Source organism: Topomyia yanbarensis, chromosome 1 (genome assembly GCF_030247195.1).
Source record: "Topomyia yanbarensis strain Yona2022 chromosome 1, ASM3024719v1, whole genome shotgun sequence".
In the NCBI taxonomy this organism is placed as follows: Eukaryota; Metazoa; Arthropoda; class Insecta; order Diptera; family Culicidae; genus Topomyia; species Topomyia yanbarensis.
This window is the reverse complement of record NC_080670.1, coordinates 192,979,304-193,000,883: the sequence shown is the minus strand read 5'-3', so window position 1 is coordinate 193,000,883 and position 21,580 is coordinate 192,979,304. Positions and strand designations below refer to the sequence as shown.

Below are 21,580 nucleotides of genomic sequence, written 5' to 3'. Positions count from 1 at the left end.
AGGGGCAAATTAGAAAGGGTTTCGATATGGTAAATGAGTAAAGTTTAATTGCAACACATTAACATTTTCAATTAATGGCGTTGCGCAGGAACTAGATGCGACAAGCCACTCAAATATACGTTATTTATGATCGATCTCTGTGTGTACACAACAAGCGTTACTGTTGAAAAGGAACCGATTTCTTTCACATTATCAAATAGAATGGAAACGACTGTGGTTGCACAAATATATAATATATTACTTCAATTGTTTTGTTTATTGTTTACGAGAGACAGTTCCACGTCTTTGTTGGTTTCTGTTTATACTGATCCTTTTCATTCTTTTTTTGGTTTGTTACGGTAAATACTTGCGTTTCTTGTGGTGAATTGTTTATATAATTTCTTTTTTTTTCTGTTTTACATTCACGGGTCGTTTCACTTTCCCAACATAATTTTTGTTTTCGATTTAACTGGCGCTCCTCAACTAGATATCTGCTGCGCGTGTGAGGTTGTAAGTGTGAGTTACCTTCTACATAACGGGATTGAAGGACAGAAAACTAATCTAAATCGAAAGTTTTATCGGAAGCTAGTGCTTCTAACCTATAGTACATTAAGGTAGAAAAGTTACACAAATTCACTGTTTAAAATAACCACAAACTGATACCGGATACCATCGGGGTTGTTTCATGTTACGCGAGGATATTTTTGGGGTGTTAGTACATATACACTCTCACATATTTTTCGAAGATATTGTTTTTTTGGCTCCATACGAGCAGGAGACAAGATTCTGATATAAATTTATTGTTCAAATAGTTTGCAAGAATTCACAGAAGCAGTTAGTTGTTAATAGTTATGAAATAAATATGTTTAATAGTAGTTGTGAGGCATCAGAGCAAGAAAAGCGAGTTGCAGAAGAAACCTGTTAGTGTATTAGTGTGTGTTCGTGTAAGCCAGCATAAATACGAAAGCCGATGATTGGTTTATATAGGTTTCGATTATATGGTTTGGTTGTCTTTCTTCTTCGAATGTAGTAAGAATAGATAACGTGTTGTGCGAGTGGAAGCTGATTGTGACAGGAAGTGTGAGTGTAGTAGTCGTGTTTAATGTCTTGTCCGTTCTAGTGCCGCTTGAGCGCATTGGTGTAGTGTGTTTGTGGGTGTCTTGTCGTCACAGCTGCTGCGTGGAGGGCGTATGTCAAGTAATTTTTTTAATTTGGTTTTCAGTAAATTCCTTAGCGTATATCAACAGTTATAAGGTTGTTTTTTTTCAGGGCCGGGCAAGAAGTATATATATATAAGGGTATATATGATTTTTGTTTCATGCTTAAATGTATAAATCATGTATAAGCTATATATCACCAAAATATGTTGTTCTCGATCTGCCACTCAACTTCAATTCGGGAATTTTTCTGCATTGTCAGTAAATTTACGATATATATATTTTGTTAAGCGAATTCAGTCTAGTCGATTATATCTTTTCTTCCATCAAATATGCAAATATGTTAGCGTTCAAACGTAAGATAATTGAAACCCGCGCAGCAGCAGGTCTACTCCATTGATAAACCCGTTCCCTGCTCCTGAACGGCACGGAAAGCCTCTCGAATCTTCGGTGTCAGCAGTAGCTTCAGCATTTCCGCTTGTTGCTGCGGGAGCAGCTTCAGCAGTTCCATTGAAGCCACGATCAGCTGCTTCAGAGCCGATCGCTTGGAGATCAGGTCCTTCTGAATGCTGTTGGTTCGCTGCTGTTCGATTTCCGGAGATATCGACTGTTGCTGCTGCTGTTGATGTTGCAGTTGCTGCTGGTGTTGTAGGTGCTGCTGCTGGTTGGCTGCGATATTGAACGGATTCACTCGGTGATTGCCGACAATCGTGGATACTGAGATACTTTCCTCGTCACTTTTAGAGGGTGACTCGGGATCGATCTCCTGAATATCCGGGTGGCAGGGAGAATCGCCTCCGGTAGTAAGACCCTCCGGATTGCTCGCCTGATCATCTTCGCTGCTAGAATTGTCCAGTTTATCGTCAAATCGTTCGTACTTTTCCAGCTTATTCTCGACGATGTGGGTGATCGTAGTTCCGTCGCATTCGTCACTCTTCAAGTTATCTATGTAATGTTCAGCGATCAAGTCCCACAGATCCCGCAAGGTCAGCAGGTAATGGACAAAGTTTTCGTTCTTTTTCCACTGCTGGCTAGCGGCAGTCATGTGATTACACGAGTCAAGGATGTACTTGATGTCGTCCTCGTTCAGGTTGTACGCTCGAATGTTGTTGATGTACATATCGACCAAGGTCATATAGTTGATGATCCACGAAGAGGTCATCTGCTTGTATAGGTTTGCAGCGTTCTCTATGTTGGATACTTTCTGAATCAGAAACTTAAGACCCGGTCGTGAGTCAAAGTCCATCGAGCACACGAGAAACTGCTTGAGCGTTCGCAGAAGAATTTCCTTGCTGCGATAGCCCAGTTGAAACAACGCCTTGCTTGTGCTACTTCCAGTTTCCCCTCCGTTGTAGATACAGGAGTTCAGCTCATTCGGCACGTTCGTTAAGCCATTCAGCAAAATATTGGCAATCAACTGAAGCAGCATCTGGCTAGCCAGCAGTCCTACGATTAGGTTCCTGTACGGAATTCGGATGATGTAACTGTCGAGATTAAGTCCATTGATCTGTAGAGAAGCACTGATTCCTCCTCCGTTGATCGAACATGATTGCGTCATGTTCGTGTTGCAGTTCAGCGGATACAGCAAGAACGAGTAGGATCGATCGTCTGTACCGGTACCCGCTCCATTGGTTCCGTTAACCAAGTTGTTGTTCAATCTAGAATTCAACAAATCCCGTTGATTATCCATTAGAAACACTTGTTGAGCCAGCGAATGTACTCGTTGTAACTCTTCCAGGGTGCTATCCCTCCTGGCCGCAACCTTCACGTTAGCGCAATCTCCGTAGAAACTATTGGAGTTTTCGTTGAATGCAAAGATCAACTGTCTCAACGGAGCCATTGTGACCGTACTGGCCCGATGAATGGCCGACGTGATGACCATCCACTGATCCTCGTTGAAAATGTGACCCGTCGAGAAGATAATGTGTTTCATACAGCTAACCCCAACGCGAGCAATCGTTTCCTGGGACTGAGCCGAACACTCGATCAGCACCAGAAGCAGCTGCTTCAGTGCTAGGATAGCAGCCGTTGGAATCTTCGTAACGCTGGATACTTCCTCTTCCTTCGCTTTGCTGTAGTATCCCGTAAACTGTTCCGGCTCGTCCGAAGCCGACGAAGTCATCTTTCTCAGTTGACTGTACTTCAAATTATCCACCGGTCGAACGATCGATGTCAATTTGCTCTTCTTCACAACCTGCTGATGCTGGTACGTTTGCTCGCTACCGATCACTACCCGATCTTCAAGTCCTCCAACTGTCTGCGATTTTTCGATAAACTCCACCACCAGATCGGTGGTCATGCAGCAACAGTGCTTAAAGTTCTTCTCGATCAAGCCCCAATTCTTCTGCGCTTTGTTGACATATCGAAGCCAGTCCTGTATCATCGGAATCAGCAGATGGTTGATGCAGTAGAATCCGAACTCGATTCCCGGATTGACCAGCAACGATTTGAACAGTTTGAAGATAGACTGCAGAATCGGCGATTGGTGAGCTATCGGACAAACGATCAGCGAGTTGGTCAGGCCATCCAGCAGCAGGAACCACACCTTCAGGACACCACTCGGCTTGTCCAGTTCGTCAATTTTGGTTATTGTCTCCTTGTCAATGTGAAGCGTTCGATAGCTGATCATGTATTGCTCGTTGCTGCTCTGTAGATAATCCTGACCGAAGTAGGTGAAGTTCTCCATCGAGTTAGGAATGTTAGCGTCGATTATGTGTGTATAAGTGATGCCCTTGATCTTGTAGGTCGAATGAAGATTCGGACATAGCGGCATGTTGTACATAAAGCTAAGGATCGATGAGCAACGTTCGAGAAATTTCAAAGCATCATATAAAAAATCACTGGATCTAATGTTATTGTCGTCGGTGCTATCGGACCCAGTAGTGGATCCGCCGACATTTCCACCGCTACCCGAAATCTCCAAGTACGAGAGTAGACACAGAATACAGTCCAACCCGGCGTTGGCAAACACCAGCGTGTTGTCCGTTTCAAGAAACACGTGGAAGATGTCGATTATGTTGGACAGATGAACAGGACGGTTCCGTGCGGTTCGCAACGTACCGAACAGAGGCCGCCAGCCGGAGCGGATCTCCGTTCGGTGCGCTTCTACGATCTCGTACAGACACCCTACGATCTGATCCTGAACATCGACGTCGCACGAATCCATACTAAGCAGGTTCTCGAAAGGTTTCAGCAGTGCTTCATTAAAATGGAAATGAGGCAACTCGGATTGTTCCACCAACAGTGCAGTTATGATGTCATGAATGTACTCGATCGCTCGTTTGGAAATGGTCCGGTCCTTGTGGCAAGCAGCCTAGAAAGAATTGTTCGTATTACATCTCACTATTACCGTGCAAAGATACTCACATCCATCAAATGTGGTCCAGTGATGGCCCAAACCTTCAAAATGTGTAACAGCGGTCTTGGTCCTCGGAATACCTTAAGCGTTACATCACCCACACGGTGGAGCAGCAATGACAGTGGCAAGGAATCGTTCTTAACCTTCCAGGGACGTCCCAACCACCATGATTTCTTACCCTTTTTGGACGATGCACTACGGTAGAGCTGCTCCCGTGAAGCCCGGCAAAGGCCCTTCAGGAACTGAAGCAATGCCGGCAGGGCCAACCGTTCGGCAGAATCGGAAAACAGAGTGTCCGCCTGATGCGACAACGCACACAACATCTTGGCCGTGTCGGCTTGCGACAGGTTCACTGCGTCATGTCCGGAGTACGCCTTCAGGATAGTAGCCACGTTCGCGTTGGCGCTCGGAAGTGGAGCCTGCAGGAAGCTGTAAACGTCCACGCTGAAAACCGCAATCGAGTTAATTTCTATTACAGAAAAAAACTTCGTCTCGTAACCTACCAAGTCTCATCCTCATCGATCGGATACGACGACAAATTCAGCTTGTCCGACTGTCCCAATGCCTTGCTCGGTGACTCCATCTCCTTACCATTGCTAGCCACGTTCGCCGATGCTCCACCCAAGCTAGCATTCTGCGAACTGAACAAATCATGCTCCAACTGTGTCACGTGTCGACAAACGGAGAAAACCGGAAGCCAACAGTCAGCCGAATGAGATCCCAGCTCCAATCCCCCCGAAAGTACCACATCCATCGACAGTGCCTGACTGGCCGGGATTTTCGGACCGGAATTCTGGCAAACGTTGGTCGCTATCAAATTCAGTATCTTCCCGGCCAGATGCTGTAGATTCAGGGCGTTGCTCAACGTAGCAGCTGCGTGAAGACCTTCGAGGCTAAGAGCGTAAAGAGCTTCCCCGGAGCAGCGGGTCTTCTTTTTAACCCGTAGTGTCTTTTTCGATAGCTTCATCAACCTGGTTGCACGAGAGTCATCGACCTCACCTAAACCAGCGGTCAGCACGGTCACCATCGAGTCCCAGCAGCAAGTCAGCAGACGACGGGCTAATTTTTTGGCCGCCAACTGTTTTGCATTCGGTTCGCTTTGAATCCGTACTACCGACTGCAGACGTTGCCAATCGGATAGCATCTGCGTTGGTCCGATTCCACCAGCATCGTACAGCATGTCCACCAGAGCACAGTGCGACCCATCCGTATTCTCAACGGATTTCAGCGAAATCAGTGGATTCGTTGCCAGAATGCTTTGGTACAGCTCACGAAGCCAGGCGGAGCTAAGGTACACCAGGACTCCGGCGTTTTGCACGGAGGTGACGAACTGCTGTTCGGATAGAGGAATCAAAATAGGCTCACGGCCTTCATCGTAGTGACCGGCTTTCATCAACTGCAAAGCTAAAAGCAACGCTGAATACGTTGCCAGGTAGATTCCGTCAGCATTCAACGCCGTCAGATTGTAATCGTAATCGGAATAGTTCATACTATTCTGCTGGCAGATGCTGGAGGCAAATTCTTGAATAGCTTCGTCTACCTCGACGGAAGCTTTTAGTTTCAGCAAATTTGGGACTAAATCTTTGGACAGAACTTTGGCGAACTCTCGTGCATGATGACGATCACAGTCCACATCGGAGCGGACGTGAGGTGGCTCTTCCAGATGAACCCACGGCCAGTGACCTTCCGCCTTGGAGGACATATCATCACTCGAGGAGTGTGCTTCATCTTCCGGTCCTTCGGTGTCTCCCGATCCAAGCGATCCTGCTTCCGGGTCGATTTGCTGTTCGGCATCAACTTCCGACTCGGAGGAAGTCTCGAAACCACTTTGACGAAGTTCGGCTACGGCGTCCCGATAAGGTGCCGGAAGCCGAGCCATCGATTGATACGTTAACGGACCAGTGTAGTCCGCTTCTCGCAGCTGATAGTACCGATTGTTGATTGCGTTCGCAATGCGATCACTGATGATCGATTCGTCGAAACGGCCCGAACAGAGCGTTTGGAGGCTTTCCAGCAGTGCGACGATACACTCCACACTGGAGTTCATCGAGTTGTCCACGGAGTTACTTCCGTTCTGGGAGGTGGTGGCACATTCCTCCATGGCGTCGATTATTCTGAAAGGGCAATAGAAAAATGTAAAATTTGGGTTACGATCGTCCGAGATGTACTTACAATCTGAACAACGCCATATCATCGCTACAACTTTGACCCTGTGACTTATCGGGGTACAGTATTACCGAGAGGTCAATCAACCGTTCCGGACTTTTCAGGATTTCTCGAACGCATCGCAACGGTTCCGCGCGGTTGGCCGGAATCGGTAGCAAAAGCATACGGTGAAACAGAGCCTCCAGCATGGGTCGTAACGAGCCCTGAGCTCCAGCGATTCGTAGTAGCTGGATACTGGTCAGGTATATACAGCGTGCTTGGGGACCGTCAAGTCCCGGACGGGTAAAGAATCCACGATGCTCACTCTCGATCAGATGGATAGCGTCTCTGCGGAAGACCATGAACTCTCTATTTGCTGTAAACTGTCTATTTTAAAAGAGACTTACTTGTAGGTGAATTTCTTATCGATGTTGACCCTACCCGGTGAACCGAGTGTAGCAGCCAACGTCGGACAAAACTTTTGCCAAAGAAACGCCGTGAAGTGCGGGTTGGCGTGAACATCAGGCGGCAACGAAGTCACCAGTGTCAGAATGCACTCCATCAGGTACAGTGAACCCACTGTATCCGTCCTTTTCGGACTCCCGGTACTTGGCTCGATCAACCTACTGCAAAGCCATTGCATCACCGGTATAACCTCGTTGTAAACGGCCGCAGCCATGCCGATGTTGATGATCCCTGCTGGACCGGTACGTAGGATATCTTCGGCTTCATCTTTCAGGAAGGTACAGAAAGCTCGCAGACACTGGCTACCAGCGGCCAGCGAGGCAGCCTTGACGGCACGGGATCCATTTTCCCAGCACTCACCACACTTGGACAGGAGTTCGATCAGTAGACGCCCGTTAAGGGTACACGTTGGAGAGCAGGCCATCGAGAGAAACAGACGCAGAACATTCACTACGGTGTCCTCGTTGCCGACCGTAGACATTCCCGAGGTCGCTCGCAGGAGCTGAGCCGGTAGCCACAGCGAGTCGTCTTCCGGTTCGAGACCGAAGAAGAACCGTTCATCGCGGATGATGCGCTGTAAGAAATCATTTTTTTAAGACCAACGAGAGATTCAGAAGATGGATGATACTTACGTGCAGACCGTTCAGTCCGTAGGTGACAAATTTTGGTCGCTTCGTTTCCAGCGCCATTTGCAGGGCGGTGAAGCAGACGGATCGCAGCTCGTACGAAGGATCCCTGTGGATGCCATGCTGACGCAAAAGTTTGTCTGTAAGGGGAGTGTTCAAATAAGGGTAAGGCTAGAGATATTGAGTTATCTACCCACCATGTGCAATTTGTGCGGCTTGTTTCAAATTTTGTTGCTTGCTGCCAGTCGCTTCCTTCACGATTGTCATCAACAGTTCCTCCATGGCTTGGGGCTGTCTGTTCTGCAACGATGCCTGCGTGTAATTTCTAGGAAGCTTATGTGTATACCTATTTAGTTTCCCGTTGCAGCATTACGAATGGTGATGTTCGTGAGTCCCCCCTTTGGAATCCTGGTTGGTATGTTGCTGCTTGTCCGTTTCGTGTTTGTTATTTGCAGTTGTTGTATACTGCGTGCAAAAACCCCTTTCCGTTCGTCTGGCACTGCACGTCGCTTCAACCCAACAAAGGATTGTGCGGTTGTCTCGGGTTACAGCAATCAATCAATGCCTAAGCTATCCTTCTATCGATTTTCCTATGCAAGTGTGAAACAAGGAGAAAAACAAATGGGTTTCTGCATTGTGAGATATGTTATGGTATGATGTCAACCCAGTTGAGTTCTCTTTCAACATTATCGAAAGAAGTTGAATTTAAACGAATTTTTCACCCAAAACACCTTTATGAGTCATCTAATATCCCCCAGTCGAGCAAAAACTAATCTTGCCAAATCGCATATTTTATGATTGCAGATGTTTCATCAGCTTCCGAACCGAAACCGTCAAATTCAGCCGAAACCCACACTGTTCACTCCAAAATAACGCCAAACTTACATTCCGCGTCTCGGAAGCCACACTTTGACAAACTTTTCAACCGCCTAACACACCAAAAAACCACAAATTTCACTCGAATTGTGACCACGTACAGCCTCCCAGTGCCACCGAGATTTGCTTACTTTGACGCCATTTTTTTTCCTTGTGACCGTGCTCGAGGCTCAGAGGTACTGGCTGGCTGGCATTCCCGAAAGTGCGCATGTCCGCTGTCCGCCGACGAGAAAATCGATATCCTGAATTCGGTTTTCTACTTACTTGACGGGCACGAACGGACGGGTGTTGTTATTATTGCTCCCTGCACACATCAAGTAGCATACCGGCGGGCGGAGTGCTTGAATGGGGAGCACGTGGTTCGGTTTCGTCGAAACCGGCTTCCGTTGGTGAGAGCGGGAAAGGACTAAAACAAATCACGGCTAGCTAGATTGCTCGTGGGTAGAGAGTGTGTGGCGATGCATTGTGGTGAGTCTGGTTGCGTGGTAAGAAATGATCGGAAGTAATTATATACTTGTTTTGACTGTTTTTGTTATGATTTTTCTTTACTCGGTAGCGTCTAGTTACTGTCGTGCTTTCTCGAATCGTAATTGTGGGGAGACCGAAAATTATTGCTGGAACTGTTCTGCGAAGGGATAAAATTGCGTTAAAACATTTTTCGAATTATGTTTCTTTTGGCTAGATCTACATTCTACAGGTGGGTGCATGAGTCATGCTTGGAATTGTTGGTACAGTACCAGGAGGAGAACCCTAACTCATCACGTTTTATCTTTTTTATACAAGAAACAGCACCAATTTTGAAGATGCAGTGCCTCAAAACGTCAGCATACAGCTATCATTTTCATCTTATCATTCGATCTAACTGGGGCAAACCAATCTAAACAATCCCGGATAGAATTTTACAGTAGCATTCAGCCTACAATCATAAAACAATAGATGTTATAGTTATTAGTGCTTGTACGACGCGGAGTTTTCACAGTAGATCTACAATAAAATGTCGTGTAATAATCAATTTTACTGTTCAGCTAAAAATTTTACTTTTACTAAATTTTACTGTTTTCGAGAAAAAAAATGCATGGAAAAAATCGATTTTTTAAAGTTAAGATACATAACCATCCTTTTCGATTTTACATTGAAATTTACTGTAAAAGCGTTAATGTTTATTGTTTTTCTATTGTAGCATAACGCTAGAATTAACTGTAAAGTATTGTAAAATTACTGTACTGTCACAGTGAAAACCATGGTTTTGTTGCTGTAACATTTCTATTCTCGGGATCACATGATGTTACATTTCGATGTAAAACTTACTTATTGATCGATAAAAAAGCTACATTTCGCTTAATAAACAAATTTACATAAACTATACTCAAAAAAATCTTCATACCCCTAACTGTATGTGAAACAAATTTGTTGTTGCGGTCACACAATTCAACTGAAAACATTTATATTCATTTGGCAGCACTGTGTGGGATCCGTCAAATCTTTAAAATTTGCTTTTTGTTCCCAGGTAAAAAAAGAGTAATGCAAATGGACGGACAAAAGAAACGCAAGAAAACTTCGATGGAAGAACGCGGAATAATTTTAAAACTTCTCCGAGAAAACACAAAGTTATGCAGAAATCGCAGTAATCACTGGAAAAACCGAGAACTGCCGTGCAATCAATCGTTAAGTATTAAGATTTCTGACAGCTCATTTACAACCACAGATGCAAAGTCGTCCTAAAGAGTTTGGTTTGTTTTCAGCACGAAATACCTAACCTCAATTAGTTTCATTCATCTGTCCGTAAAAACAGCATGGAACGCAACATACCTTTGATTTTACGACGATTGCCATACGGATCTGCAGTGCACGTTTTGTGAAAGGAGCACCAAGTGATTTGTATGACGAGGTAGATGTGGAATGGGTTCCATCACTACTGTTACCTGCCAAAACCCCAGCGAACGTGGAGAAGAAAAGTGCAGTTTCAACAATTGAAGACGAACAAGGCGAAAGATCTGTAGCTAAAAATACCTTCAATTTTAATAACCGCTATGTGGACACGTCAGCATACAGCTACGCGGAAGGAGAATCGCCCGTTAGTCAGTTTACAGAACAGGAGCTATTGGTGGATCGAACAGTTGATGGTACATCCGACGAAAAAGAGCAACGACCAGTTGAAGGGAATGCTGAAAACGCAATGGATGTCACGATTAAATCGGAAAAAAGTTCACTATGCAGTGCTACAGACGAATCTTCTTATTTTAGAGGAGCAATATGTCAGGAATTTTCCCAATTGATAGACTGTCCTACGGAAACGATGTCTGTGTACAAACAGAAGAAACATGGATCGAATGAGCGAAAAAGGACGAAAAAGTTCGTGAGAAACAGCAACAGGAAAACGTGAAACTGGGTCGCACGAATAAACGTCTATTTCTCAAATTGACGGTCGCTGAGCAGGGTACCAGATTTAGCGTAAAATCACTTGAGCGCAAAGATAAAACCTGCAGGAACACAACAGAGGAAATCAAATAAGACATGTACTTCGTCAACTGTACGAGGCAATGAATAACGAATTGCCAAAGTATAATCAAGAGCTGGGAGAACAAATGTTTGTACTCGCACTTTGCAAAATGCGCTTGAATGAACCATTTCACACATTGGGACTGATCTACAATCTGCATCAAAGTGCCTTGGCTGAAAGAATATTTCGTATGATTCACAGCATGTATCCACTCATGGCTGGTCTAGTTCGATGGCCCAACCGTGACGTCCTCATGAAGCATATGCCAATTTCGTTTCGATGCAAATATAAAGACCGAACGACAATTATTTTAGATTGTTTTGAAGTGCCAATAGAATACAAAATACTACTAACTTTCCTAGGTTTTGATATACTTTTCTATATAATGATCCAGTTAACAAATTTTCTATTGCGATTAGAGCTATGTTCACCTGTTAAAACATGTCTAAGGAAAAACCTTTGATGATATGTGGGCATGTAGGGCCTATTAAATCAGAGTGTAAGTGATCTTCCTACGGAAACATAGCAAAATCATGATTTTTGATTGGGGACACCTCTAAATCATGTCCAAATTAAGCCATTTTTGGCGAGTTCTTAAATTCACACCTAGAACAAAAATTTGAGCTGACCGATGTATATTTCAAAACTTTTTCAAAATGTGGAGAGGTCTAATGTATATTTATATAATTTATAAATGTATACATAACATCTGTTGAGTATTCCCAGAAGTGCCCTCTTCCGCCTACCGTACCCCAACGATGGTCTGATACGACTCCAAGACGAGACAAAACATTGTCGAATGAACCAACAACACGAGACCTACAGTACAACATCACACACGCAACGCGATGTGTTTCCGATCCGTATCTGAGCCGTACTACGAAATCGTCTGGAGGAACCCCTGCCGGCTCGAGGAAAACCGCCCGGCGTCCCAATACTTGACGCATCCGTTCGAATCTGTAATCCTGGCCGTTGATTGCTGATGCCGGAAACTGAAAGTTTATATCTCCCCCCCTCCCCCCTCTGTCAGCCTTGTCCATCCTCTCTCCCATGTCTCTGATACACAGATGTAGGACTTCGCCCCCCCCCCCCCTTGAATATCTTCCCAAAATTTAGGTGCCCCCTATCTTCTAGTTTTAGTTGATCAATATTTAATCTCGTTAAGAGATGCCCAACAGTAGCAACAGTAATAGCCCTAATTAATCCCCCCCAATCTTAATAAAATTGAACCACTCCTAGTTAATAAGCTTGTAAAATGTTCCCCTTAGTTAATATTTAATTGCCCCAACAATCTCCTTTCTAAAAATCATAAAGTGCATTGCTATACAAAGAACACAAAATGACCCCCCCCCCCCTAATATTACGAATATTATATTATCCCCTCTTGTATATGTATAAATTAGCTGTAAAATTCCTTTAGTTTCATTATATAAAAACAAAATTATATTAAATGTGTAACCTCCTAGTTTTAAGCAATTCAAAATGTAAAACAGAGAAAAAATGGCACCTTTAAGCTAACGCAAACGTGCCTTATCAAATAAACGAATCGAATAAAAAAAATCTGTTGAGTTTACTGAATGTTTAATCCACATGACTCAATAGGATCGGTGTATACTTTGTACAGAAGTTCTGGAAGCAGCACAGTTTTAAACGAAAACATAGCCCGTTCTCTACATAAATTCCAGAAAGCATCGTTTCTTTTAACTTCAAAAATGTACTGCTTCTTGGGAGACCACACATAAAAGTAGCCATGGCTAGCGTGTGCAAGATGAATTTGTGCGAAAACTTGATAATAATATTTATGTTGACAGTTTAGCACTATTTCACTGTTCGTGCTCTTCTGTAAAAATGGATCAGCCATGTCGAGAAGTGTATCTATAAAATCGTCCTGATTGCGTGCTGTGATACGCTGTGATACGACCTCGTCGGAATACCGCCCATTGCTTGCCTTGGGCTTGAGAAATAGATTGCTCCCGTATCTTTTGCAACTTTGCCGCATCATTCGCCAAATCCTCAAAAGCCGAATGTACTAACAGTTTATGTTCAGCTACTGTCATAAAGCGATTATTAGGATGAAAGAGTGATTCTAAGGCATACTTCTGAAGTTCGTTCGTTTCTTTACAAACCGAGCAAATGAATGAACCAGTTCCACAAAAAGAATACATAGCTGCAACCTGTTTGCCTCCATCTTGCATGACTTCAAAAAAACCATCGTAGCGGTTCTCATGGGGTACATGCACTGGATCCTAATAACGTTTAATATTTTTTTTCAATGCTCACGGGAGGCCTGTTCCAATACGCTGGTAGATCTGTTACAGATATCTGAAAAAGAATAGTTGTATAAATACACATGGATAATCCCGATCATGAATTTTAAAATACTTGTTTTTCCAGCAATTTTCTTCGTATGTCTTCAAGAGCAAACACAGTTGCTCCAACATGAGAACAAGTTTCCAACAGTAAATGGGTTCGGTTCAACCACCATGAAATTATATATTTCTTCAAAGCTCACATTAATTGAAACTTCTTGTGGGGTAGTAGAAACACTGTACGGATCCATACCAAGAATTCTTATTTTTTCCTCTTAACGATTTTTTGATTCTGGAGCGTCCTGTAAGTACAATTAAAATAAAAAGAAAAATGTGATAAGTATTCGTCTGCTCATTTATACCATTTCTAGACAATTTTTGTTGTGACAGTTTTTATTTTGACATATACTTTTTAGCACTGGTTTTGTTTTCCTCACGAAATAACTCGGCACCCCTTTCTTTTTTAACGGGCATAGAAAGGTCTATTTTTCGTAGCGTGATTATACGGATTATACCGAAAATTGCGAAGAGGACGGCCGAGGAAGCTGTCAACCAGAGACAGACGGCTAACAATGTGAGAAGTCTAAAAAACTCGAAAATAACTGCTGAAGAACTTGTTAAAATGGTAAGTAAATTTACAAATCGTTCGCATTGTTCTGAATAAAATGAATTTCGTCAACCATTCGCGAAAAAAATTTATATGGAGAAGCGCCTGGTGGTTTTCTCAAAGCTGCATATTAGTGATGACTTGCCGTACTGGAATCGTCGTGTCATTTTCACAGACGAACGTAAATTTAATTTGTTTGGGTCTGATGGAAAAGTGTAAGTTGGGAGGAGAAACGGCACAGCCATGGAACCCAAGAATTTGTTGCCAACCTTCAAACATGGTGGTGGGTCCGTAATGGTCTGGGGCTATAGCAGGAGTGGACAATTTAGTGTTCATTGATGCCACCCCTCCGGGTTTGACCCGGAGACTCCGGTTTTCGGAAGCGATCTCCAGGCCTCCGGGTTTTACATCAATTTCTCCGGGTTTGGTGGGAAGAAGCGCAATTTCAATTTTAGTGGAATAATTCTATTCTTTACAAAATATTTAAAAAGTTAACTATTACTCTGGTTCAGATTTATTTTGTCCGACTAACTCTTCGTTTCAAGGTGGCGGGGAAGAGTTCACCAAATATTGCTGATTTCTTTCACAAAGCAATGAAAATGAAAAATAAATCAAATTTACTCCAAATTAAGGAAAGTAATGTTTCGTTATATGCTACAATTGAAATGTTGCATCCCACTAAGTCGCTCAAAATGGTGTAAAAAAGATAGGTTATACTAACTTCACCGTTAGTGGTGCTGCACCAAGGTATGGCAGATTTGTTCCAATCCAACTGGCTAGAGCAACATCATACGAGTTCTTCCGGTGTTGTTGCTACTCCTGCTGCGACCCTCAACTGTTGGCTTGAAAGTTTACGCCTTTGTTGCGACCTTTGGTGATGAATAACCTACACCACAAAGTGCTTCTCATGCGATACCGCTGCCCTGCCTCCTTTGCTCGCCTTTTCCTGTTAGTTGTGGAGGAGAGCAATGCTCGTTCCACTTATCCTCCACAGCGAGAGTAGCTGGTGCTTTTCTATTCTATACACTTAGTCGGGGAAGTGAAATACTACACCTGATTAAACCGACAAAATCGTTCTCAAACGTGAACAATTTACAGCTTTACTCTAACGTAGTAATAAAAAGCAATTAAACTGCTCAAAAATGCCGAGCAATCGCTTTGATCCAAATTTCTGTCTAGTTCCACCCAAAATCCACCCCTCCTCGTTCGCCGGTCTGTGAAAATCTCCAGGTTAATGCCTCTCCAGAGGTGGCAACCCTAATGGCAGCATGGATCAATTCAAATATTTCGGTATATTGCACGCTAATCTGAACCAACTCGCTAAAAAAAATTGACTTAGAACGTGAGTAGATCTTCCAACAGGACAGCGATCCCAAGCATACAGCCAACGTTGTCAAGCAGTGGTTGTTGTATAATACACCAAAGCCGAATCCGAATGAACACAACAGTGTGTGTTTGTGTGCGTATGTACGTCAGATCAGCCCTAGTGAGAATCGTCCCATTTTATTTACAACAATTGAAATTAAATTGTTTTGTACTAGACACGACCACGGCGATATTAAAAATCTTCATGAGAGAAATAATATTAACCAATCAGGACCATAAAGAGTGTCCCACATCAAATAACATCACGGAAAAAAACTGAAGAAAATAACCCATTGGGTATTTTCTCTTGAAAATTTGGGTAGAAGTAAGAAGACTGTATTAGGTTTGTTCCAGTCGTTTACACTGTATTTTTGTCGCTGTCAGTTTTTCGATAATTGGAAAAAAATGGCGTCACTCGAAAAGGAACGTCGCGAATTGATTTCGTGCAAGCACCTGGAAAATCTTCAACTCTCATCGAGACATCGGAAAACAACTCGGAATCGTGCAGTCAACGGTGAGTCGTGTTATTAAACGTTACATACTACCAAACTCTGAGCATCGACCGAAAGGAGAAATATGGTCAGAATAGTTGTCCTGTTAGTGATCAGGATCACAAGCGTGTAGTGAAAGCGTTTAAGCGGAATCCCAATGCTTCGGTCAGGGATGTGACCAAAAAGTTGAATCTGTCCATGTTTCGTTCAGAGTCAAGGACCGGGAGGAACTGCATATGTACAAAGTGCAGAAGGCTCCAAATCGTGACGAACGGCAAAATACGGGGTGGGAAATTCACGGGCCCGGAAACTGTACACTCAGATGCTGACGAAGCCTCATTGCCGCACCATGGATAATCAGCCTTATTCTACATTACGGCGGATCGCTTTTTCGAATGAATGAGACTTGCATTCTTAATAACGACAGCAAAATCACTAGGCGTTTATCCACGTTAGCGGCTGCTTCGTTTGCTAAGCGTTTCCTTATGTTTCTTTGAACCTCCTGGTCTCACATCAACTGGTTCAGCTCTTTGTCTCTTCGACGTAGAGATAGACACGGTTGTCGTTCCCTAGGGTGCAGTTCTTCCACCAGTTTTTAACTGCTACTACACTCGACAAGCTTGGTACTTCCCTCCTGATATTGCTACTTCTGTTGAAGCTGCGGATGTTGCTGCTCCTGTTGTTGAAACTGCTATTTCTTCTTAACGTGCTGTTGTTGCACTGGTTGGCTTTGCCGAGCTGGTGACCTCGTTAAACCACTTTTCGCGAAGGGACTCGCGGCGCCCACCCCGTATGTGTGGGTTTCTTGACCGTGCTTCCTTTTTTCGGGTCCCAACTCCGAGCCGCTTGTTATACGTAGTCGCCTCTTGTAATCCCATGGTGATTTATGCAAGCAGGAAGACCATGCTAAGATTGACACTAATATTTGTGGACTCTTGATTAAAACGGAAATATTGCGGGGAGGTCGGTAACATATTTGTTTTACTGAATTGATTACCGAACGGTTTGTTGGTCTAAACCCCAGGTGTCCGCAAACCCGACGATCTCTACACCCTTAGACAACTTGTGTCAGCACACTTTTATGCATTCCGTACCAGAGCGTTGGTCCCAGGATGGAGCCTTGTTACATTTCTGTCCCCTGTTTGTATAGTAGATCAGAACCGGGTTCTGGAAATAACTCAAAATTCAACACAGGCAGCACCCCTCATTTTATGTAGCGATTCATCAATGGCTTTCCAAAACGCTCTATTGAATGCATTCTTAACGTCTATCGTTATCACGGCTCAATATCGATTTTCTCTTTTCCTCTTGAGTGCGGTATCGACCATCTTGGTCACTGTTTGAATGGAGTACTTACGTAGACTTAATTTTTCGAAATCTGAACTGTTTTTTAACAAATTGAGATCGCTCTATATAAATGCTGCCGGCAGGATAATGCTTTCCAAGAATATCCCCAGCGTATCCATTACGCATGTCAGTCTATACGACCATGGATCATCAGGTGACACCTGGTTTTGGTAGTAATAAAACATAACTTCCGTATTCTGCCAGGCAAGTGCCATTTATCTTCTATTAGTATAATTTTTCTAAACTTGTCCGGGAATATCTGGATTGATTTATCTGTTGATAGTGTTTTGCATTTACTTTATTGAAAAATATCATCATCAAAGTAATAAAAAATAACACAGTTTCACACTTCGCACATTTAAATTAAACCTAGTTCTAAATCAAGCCAGTCTTCTCACGGCCACGTTATCTTCTGCCTCTTATTCGACGCAGGATTTAATTTGATACCACCGTTACTGGTACTATTGCCAGCTTTACTGGGACTAACCTCAAGCGTTCTTTTCGTGCTAATATTCGTATTCTGGGAAGATCTGCTCGGATCTGTGCGCCCATCCATTCTACCACAATCGGTGGCATTGATCAGTTTGATCCGTTTCATCCCGTTGCTGACGTTATCCACCGACTGCGGGCTCTGGTCTGAGAAAACGATCCTTTGTCGTGCGGTGGAACTTTTGCGACTCTGTCCTACATCTTTCATTTCTACGTCCGGTGATTGGGTGGAACCGTTCGTACCGATGCTTGTGGACGAACTGGAACTAGGGGTTTCACCCCTCCTTGGTTGTGGTAGCAAGTGTCTCACGTAGAGGCCAATCAACTCGTCGCGGCTCAGTTCATCCAACCGGGGGATTAGGAAGTTGCGCTGAAAAAAAAAATTGTTGGATTGGATTGGAAAAACTCGAATGGATGTTCGGGTTCATGATTTGGTAATTGTCTAGTTTAGAGACTTTATGTTTAGAGGTCCATTTTTAATGCGGTTTTTTGCTAAAATGGTGTATTTTAACCTCAGAAAAAACCGAATCGGAGAGCGGAAATGTAATTTTTTTTACCAAAGTTTGATAAATTGAAAAAATAAGTTGTGCTTAATAACGCTCATAACAATGACATACTGCCATAGCAAGTAAGCTTATGGAGCGGAGCTGGTGTGATGCGGCTTTGCCGCATAGTCGAGGCCAAGGATCCGGCGCAAAGCCGCTGAGGATCCGCCGGACGAGACGATGACTAACTCCGGCGGAATAGTAAGCAAACCTGTGATCCCTTCGTTTGCCCGGTTTACTCAAACATAGGGGCTATAGCTAGTTTAAAGCCGACTGAGCGGTAGCGAAGTCGGACAGTGTGCCAAAAAGCGATGTGACGTAGCCACATTCGTCAACCAATTTGTTTTGTTAATAAATAAAAGAACACTGACTAATGTGGCTACACCACATCGATTTTTATTTACTGTCCGACTTCGCTGCCGCTCAGTCGTCTTTAAACTAGCTATAGCCTCTATGTTTGAGTAAATCGGGCAAACGAAAGGATCACAGGTTTGCTTGCTATTCCGCCGGAAAGATTATATTATTTGCGCCGCTTCGGATCCTTGGCCTCGACTATGCGGCCAAGCCGCATCATACCAGCTCCGCACCATAAGCTCACATGGTTATGGCAGTATGACATTGTTATCAGTGTTAAAAACTTATTTTTTCAGTTTAGCAAACTTTGGTAATAAATTTTACATTTCCGCTCTCGGATTCGGTTTATTGAGGTCAAAATACACCATTTTAGCAAAAAACCGCATTAAAAATGGACCTCTAAACATAAAGTCTCTAAACTAGACAATTACCCATGATTTTTTGCGTGGTTGATTCATGGATCAAAGCTCTGATGTCTTATCTCAATTTGATATTTACCGGGTCTAGTCAACAGCCCATACATTCATTATATTACGTGCAATGACACTCACCTGTCGGAAGATCTCCAACAGTTGATCTTTACTAAGCATATAAGGATGTAGAATATCCATTTTGTAGGAAAACAGCTCTAACTTGTTTCATGAATTTGAAAAGATTTACTAACAAGCAAACTGATTACGGGCCAAACAAATAATATTGTTTTGTTTATAAATTTGACGTTTGAAATTATGGTCATTCAGTTTCATTGCGTGAAGTGGGCTGCAAAAATCATGAAATACTCGTAGTTACGCTTAGCGCCTCCTAGTATCAAGTAGATGCAAGTAGGACCTCGTTATTTACGTTTTTGTTCTGAACGTTTCGTTTATTCTGGTTGCAGTTCCAAATCGAACTAGTGAACTTGCGACTTTCGTGTTTTCCTATATTTTTAGAGTGCGCATCTAGTGTAGGCAAAATGCGTTCAAATGGCTGTGTGATGATTAGGGTATACAAGCCCTTATTCGTCTGATTAGTCAGGATGTCCCACTATTGTAACGCGGCTTACAGTGATTGGATCGCGCAAAAATAGGTATCAGCATACTTGATTCGTTCTTAAGAAGCAATAACAAAAAAAGTTTTTTTTCGAGATTGCATCAAATTTTGACGATTTATGCATTTTAAAGTCATTTGGCATCAAAAATACCAGCTCGATTTTGAAATTTCCCCCTTTTGAACAAAAAAAGTCCAAAAATGAATTTTCGTTAAAAAATTTTTTTCTCGAGATTCCATAAAATCTCGACGTTTCATGCATTTTTAAGTCATTTGGCATCGAAAATGCAAATTTGATTTTAAAATTTTCCTTTACTCCCCCCTTTGAACAAAAATCGTCAAAAAATGTCAATTTTCGTCAAATTTTTTTTTTTCGAGATAACATCAAATTTTGACGCTTTATGCATTTTGAAGTCATTTGGCATCAATAATACCAGCTCGATTTTGAAATTTTCCCCCTTTTGAACAAAAAAAGTCCAAAAAGAACTTTCGTTAAAAAAATTTTTTCTCGAGATTCCATAAAATCACGACGTTTCATGCATTTTTAAGTCATTTGGCATCGAAAATGCAAATTCGATTTTGAAATTTTCCTTTACTCCCCCTTTGAACAAAAATCGTCAAAAAATGTCAATTTTCGTAAAAAAAAATTTTTTCGAGATAACATCAAATTTTGACGCTTTATGCATTTTGAAGTCATTTGGCATCGATAATACCAGCTCGATTTTGAAATTTTCCCCCTTTTGAACAAAAAAAGTCCAAAAAAGAACTTTCGTTAAAAATTTTTTTTCTCGAGATTCCATAAAATCTCGAAGTTTCATGCATTTTTAAGTCATTTGGCATCGAAAATGCAAATTCGATTTTGAAATTTTCCTTACTCTGAACAAAAATCGTCAACAAAAGTCAATTTTCGTCAAAAAAATTTCTCGAGATAACATCAAATTTTGACGCTGTATGCATTTTGAAGTCATTTGGCATCAATAATACCAGCTCGATTTTGAAATTTTCCCCCTTTTGAACAAAAAAAGTCCAAAAAGAACTTTCGTTAAAAAAAAATTTCTCGAGATTCCATAAAATCACGACGTTTCATGCATTTTTAAGTCATTTGGCATCGAAAATGCAAATTTGATTTTAAAATTTTCCTTTACTCCCCCCTTTGAACAAAAATCGTCAAAAAAGTCAATTTTCGTCAAAAAAAATTTTTCGAAGTAACATCAAATTTTGACGCTTTATGGATTTTGAAGTCATTTGGCATCAATAATACCAGCTCGATTTTGAAATTTTCCCCCTTTTGAACAAAAAAAGTCCAAAAAAGAACTTTCGTTAAATTTTTTTTCTCGAGATTCCATAAAATCTCGACATTTCATGCATTTTTAAGTCATTTGGCATCGAAAATGCAAATTTGATTTTAAAATTTTCCTTTACTCCTTTTCCTTTACTCCTTTGAACAAAAATCATCAAAAAAAGTCAATTTTCGTCAAAAAAATTTTTTCGAGATAACATCAAATTTTGACGCTTTATGCATTTTGAAGTCGTTTGGCATCAATAATACCAGCTCGATTTTGAAATTTTCCCCTTTTGAACAAAAAAAGTCCAAAAAAGAACTTTCGTTAAAAAAATTTGTTCTCGAGATTTCATAAAATCTCGACGTTTCATGCATTTTTACGTCATTTGGCATCGAAAATGCAAATTCGATTTTGAAATTTTCCTTTACTCCCCCCTTTGAACAAAAATCGTCAAAAAAGTAAATTTTCGTCAAAAATTTTTTTTCGAGATAACATCAAATTTTGACGCTTTATGCATTTTGAAGTCATTTGGCATCAATAATACCAGCTCGATTTTGAAATTTTCCCCCTTTTGAACAAAAAAAAGTCCAAAAAGAACTTTCGTTAAAAATTTTTTTTCTCGAGATTCCATAAAATCACGACGTTTCATGCATTTTTA

General features: G+C 42.1%; 2 protein-coding genes across 2 annotated transcripts; both read right to left on the bottom strand.

Annotated features, from left to right (window-relative positions):
- Window positions 1-212: 212 nt before the first annotated feature.
- On the bottom strand, window positions 213-8,773 carry LOC131685543 (brefeldin A-inhibited guanine nucleotide-exchange protein 3). Its single transcript, XM_058969353.1, has 8 exons — window positions 8,616-8,773; window positions 7,928-8,320; window positions 7,737-7,870; window positions 7,047-7,678; window positions 6,667-6,987; window positions 4,998-6,608; window positions 4,503-4,938; window positions 213-4,449 (listed from the first exon to the last, which is right to left on the bottom strand). The coding sequence occupies exons 2-8, from the start codon at window positions 8,010-8,012 to the stop codon at window positions 1,525-1,527; spliced, it is 6,144 nt and encodes a 2,047-aa protein (XP_058825336.1). The 5' UTR covers window positions 8,013-8,320; window positions 8,616-8,773; the 3' UTR covers window positions 213-1,524.
- An 8,668-nt stretch (window positions 8,774-17,441) lies between these two features.
- Window positions 17,442-19,303, bottom strand: LOC131676459 (ashwin-like). The gene is made up of 2 exons (XM_058955525.1): window positions 19,165-19,303; window positions 17,442-18,084 (listed from the first exon to the last, which is right to left on the bottom strand). The coding sequence occupies exons 1-2, from the start codon at window positions 19,222-19,224 to the stop codon at window positions 17,620-17,622; spliced, it is 525 nt and encodes a 174-aa protein (XP_058811508.1). The 5' UTR covers window positions 19,225-19,303; the 3' UTR covers window positions 17,442-17,619.
- Window positions 19,304-21,580: the final 2,277 nt, after the last annotated feature.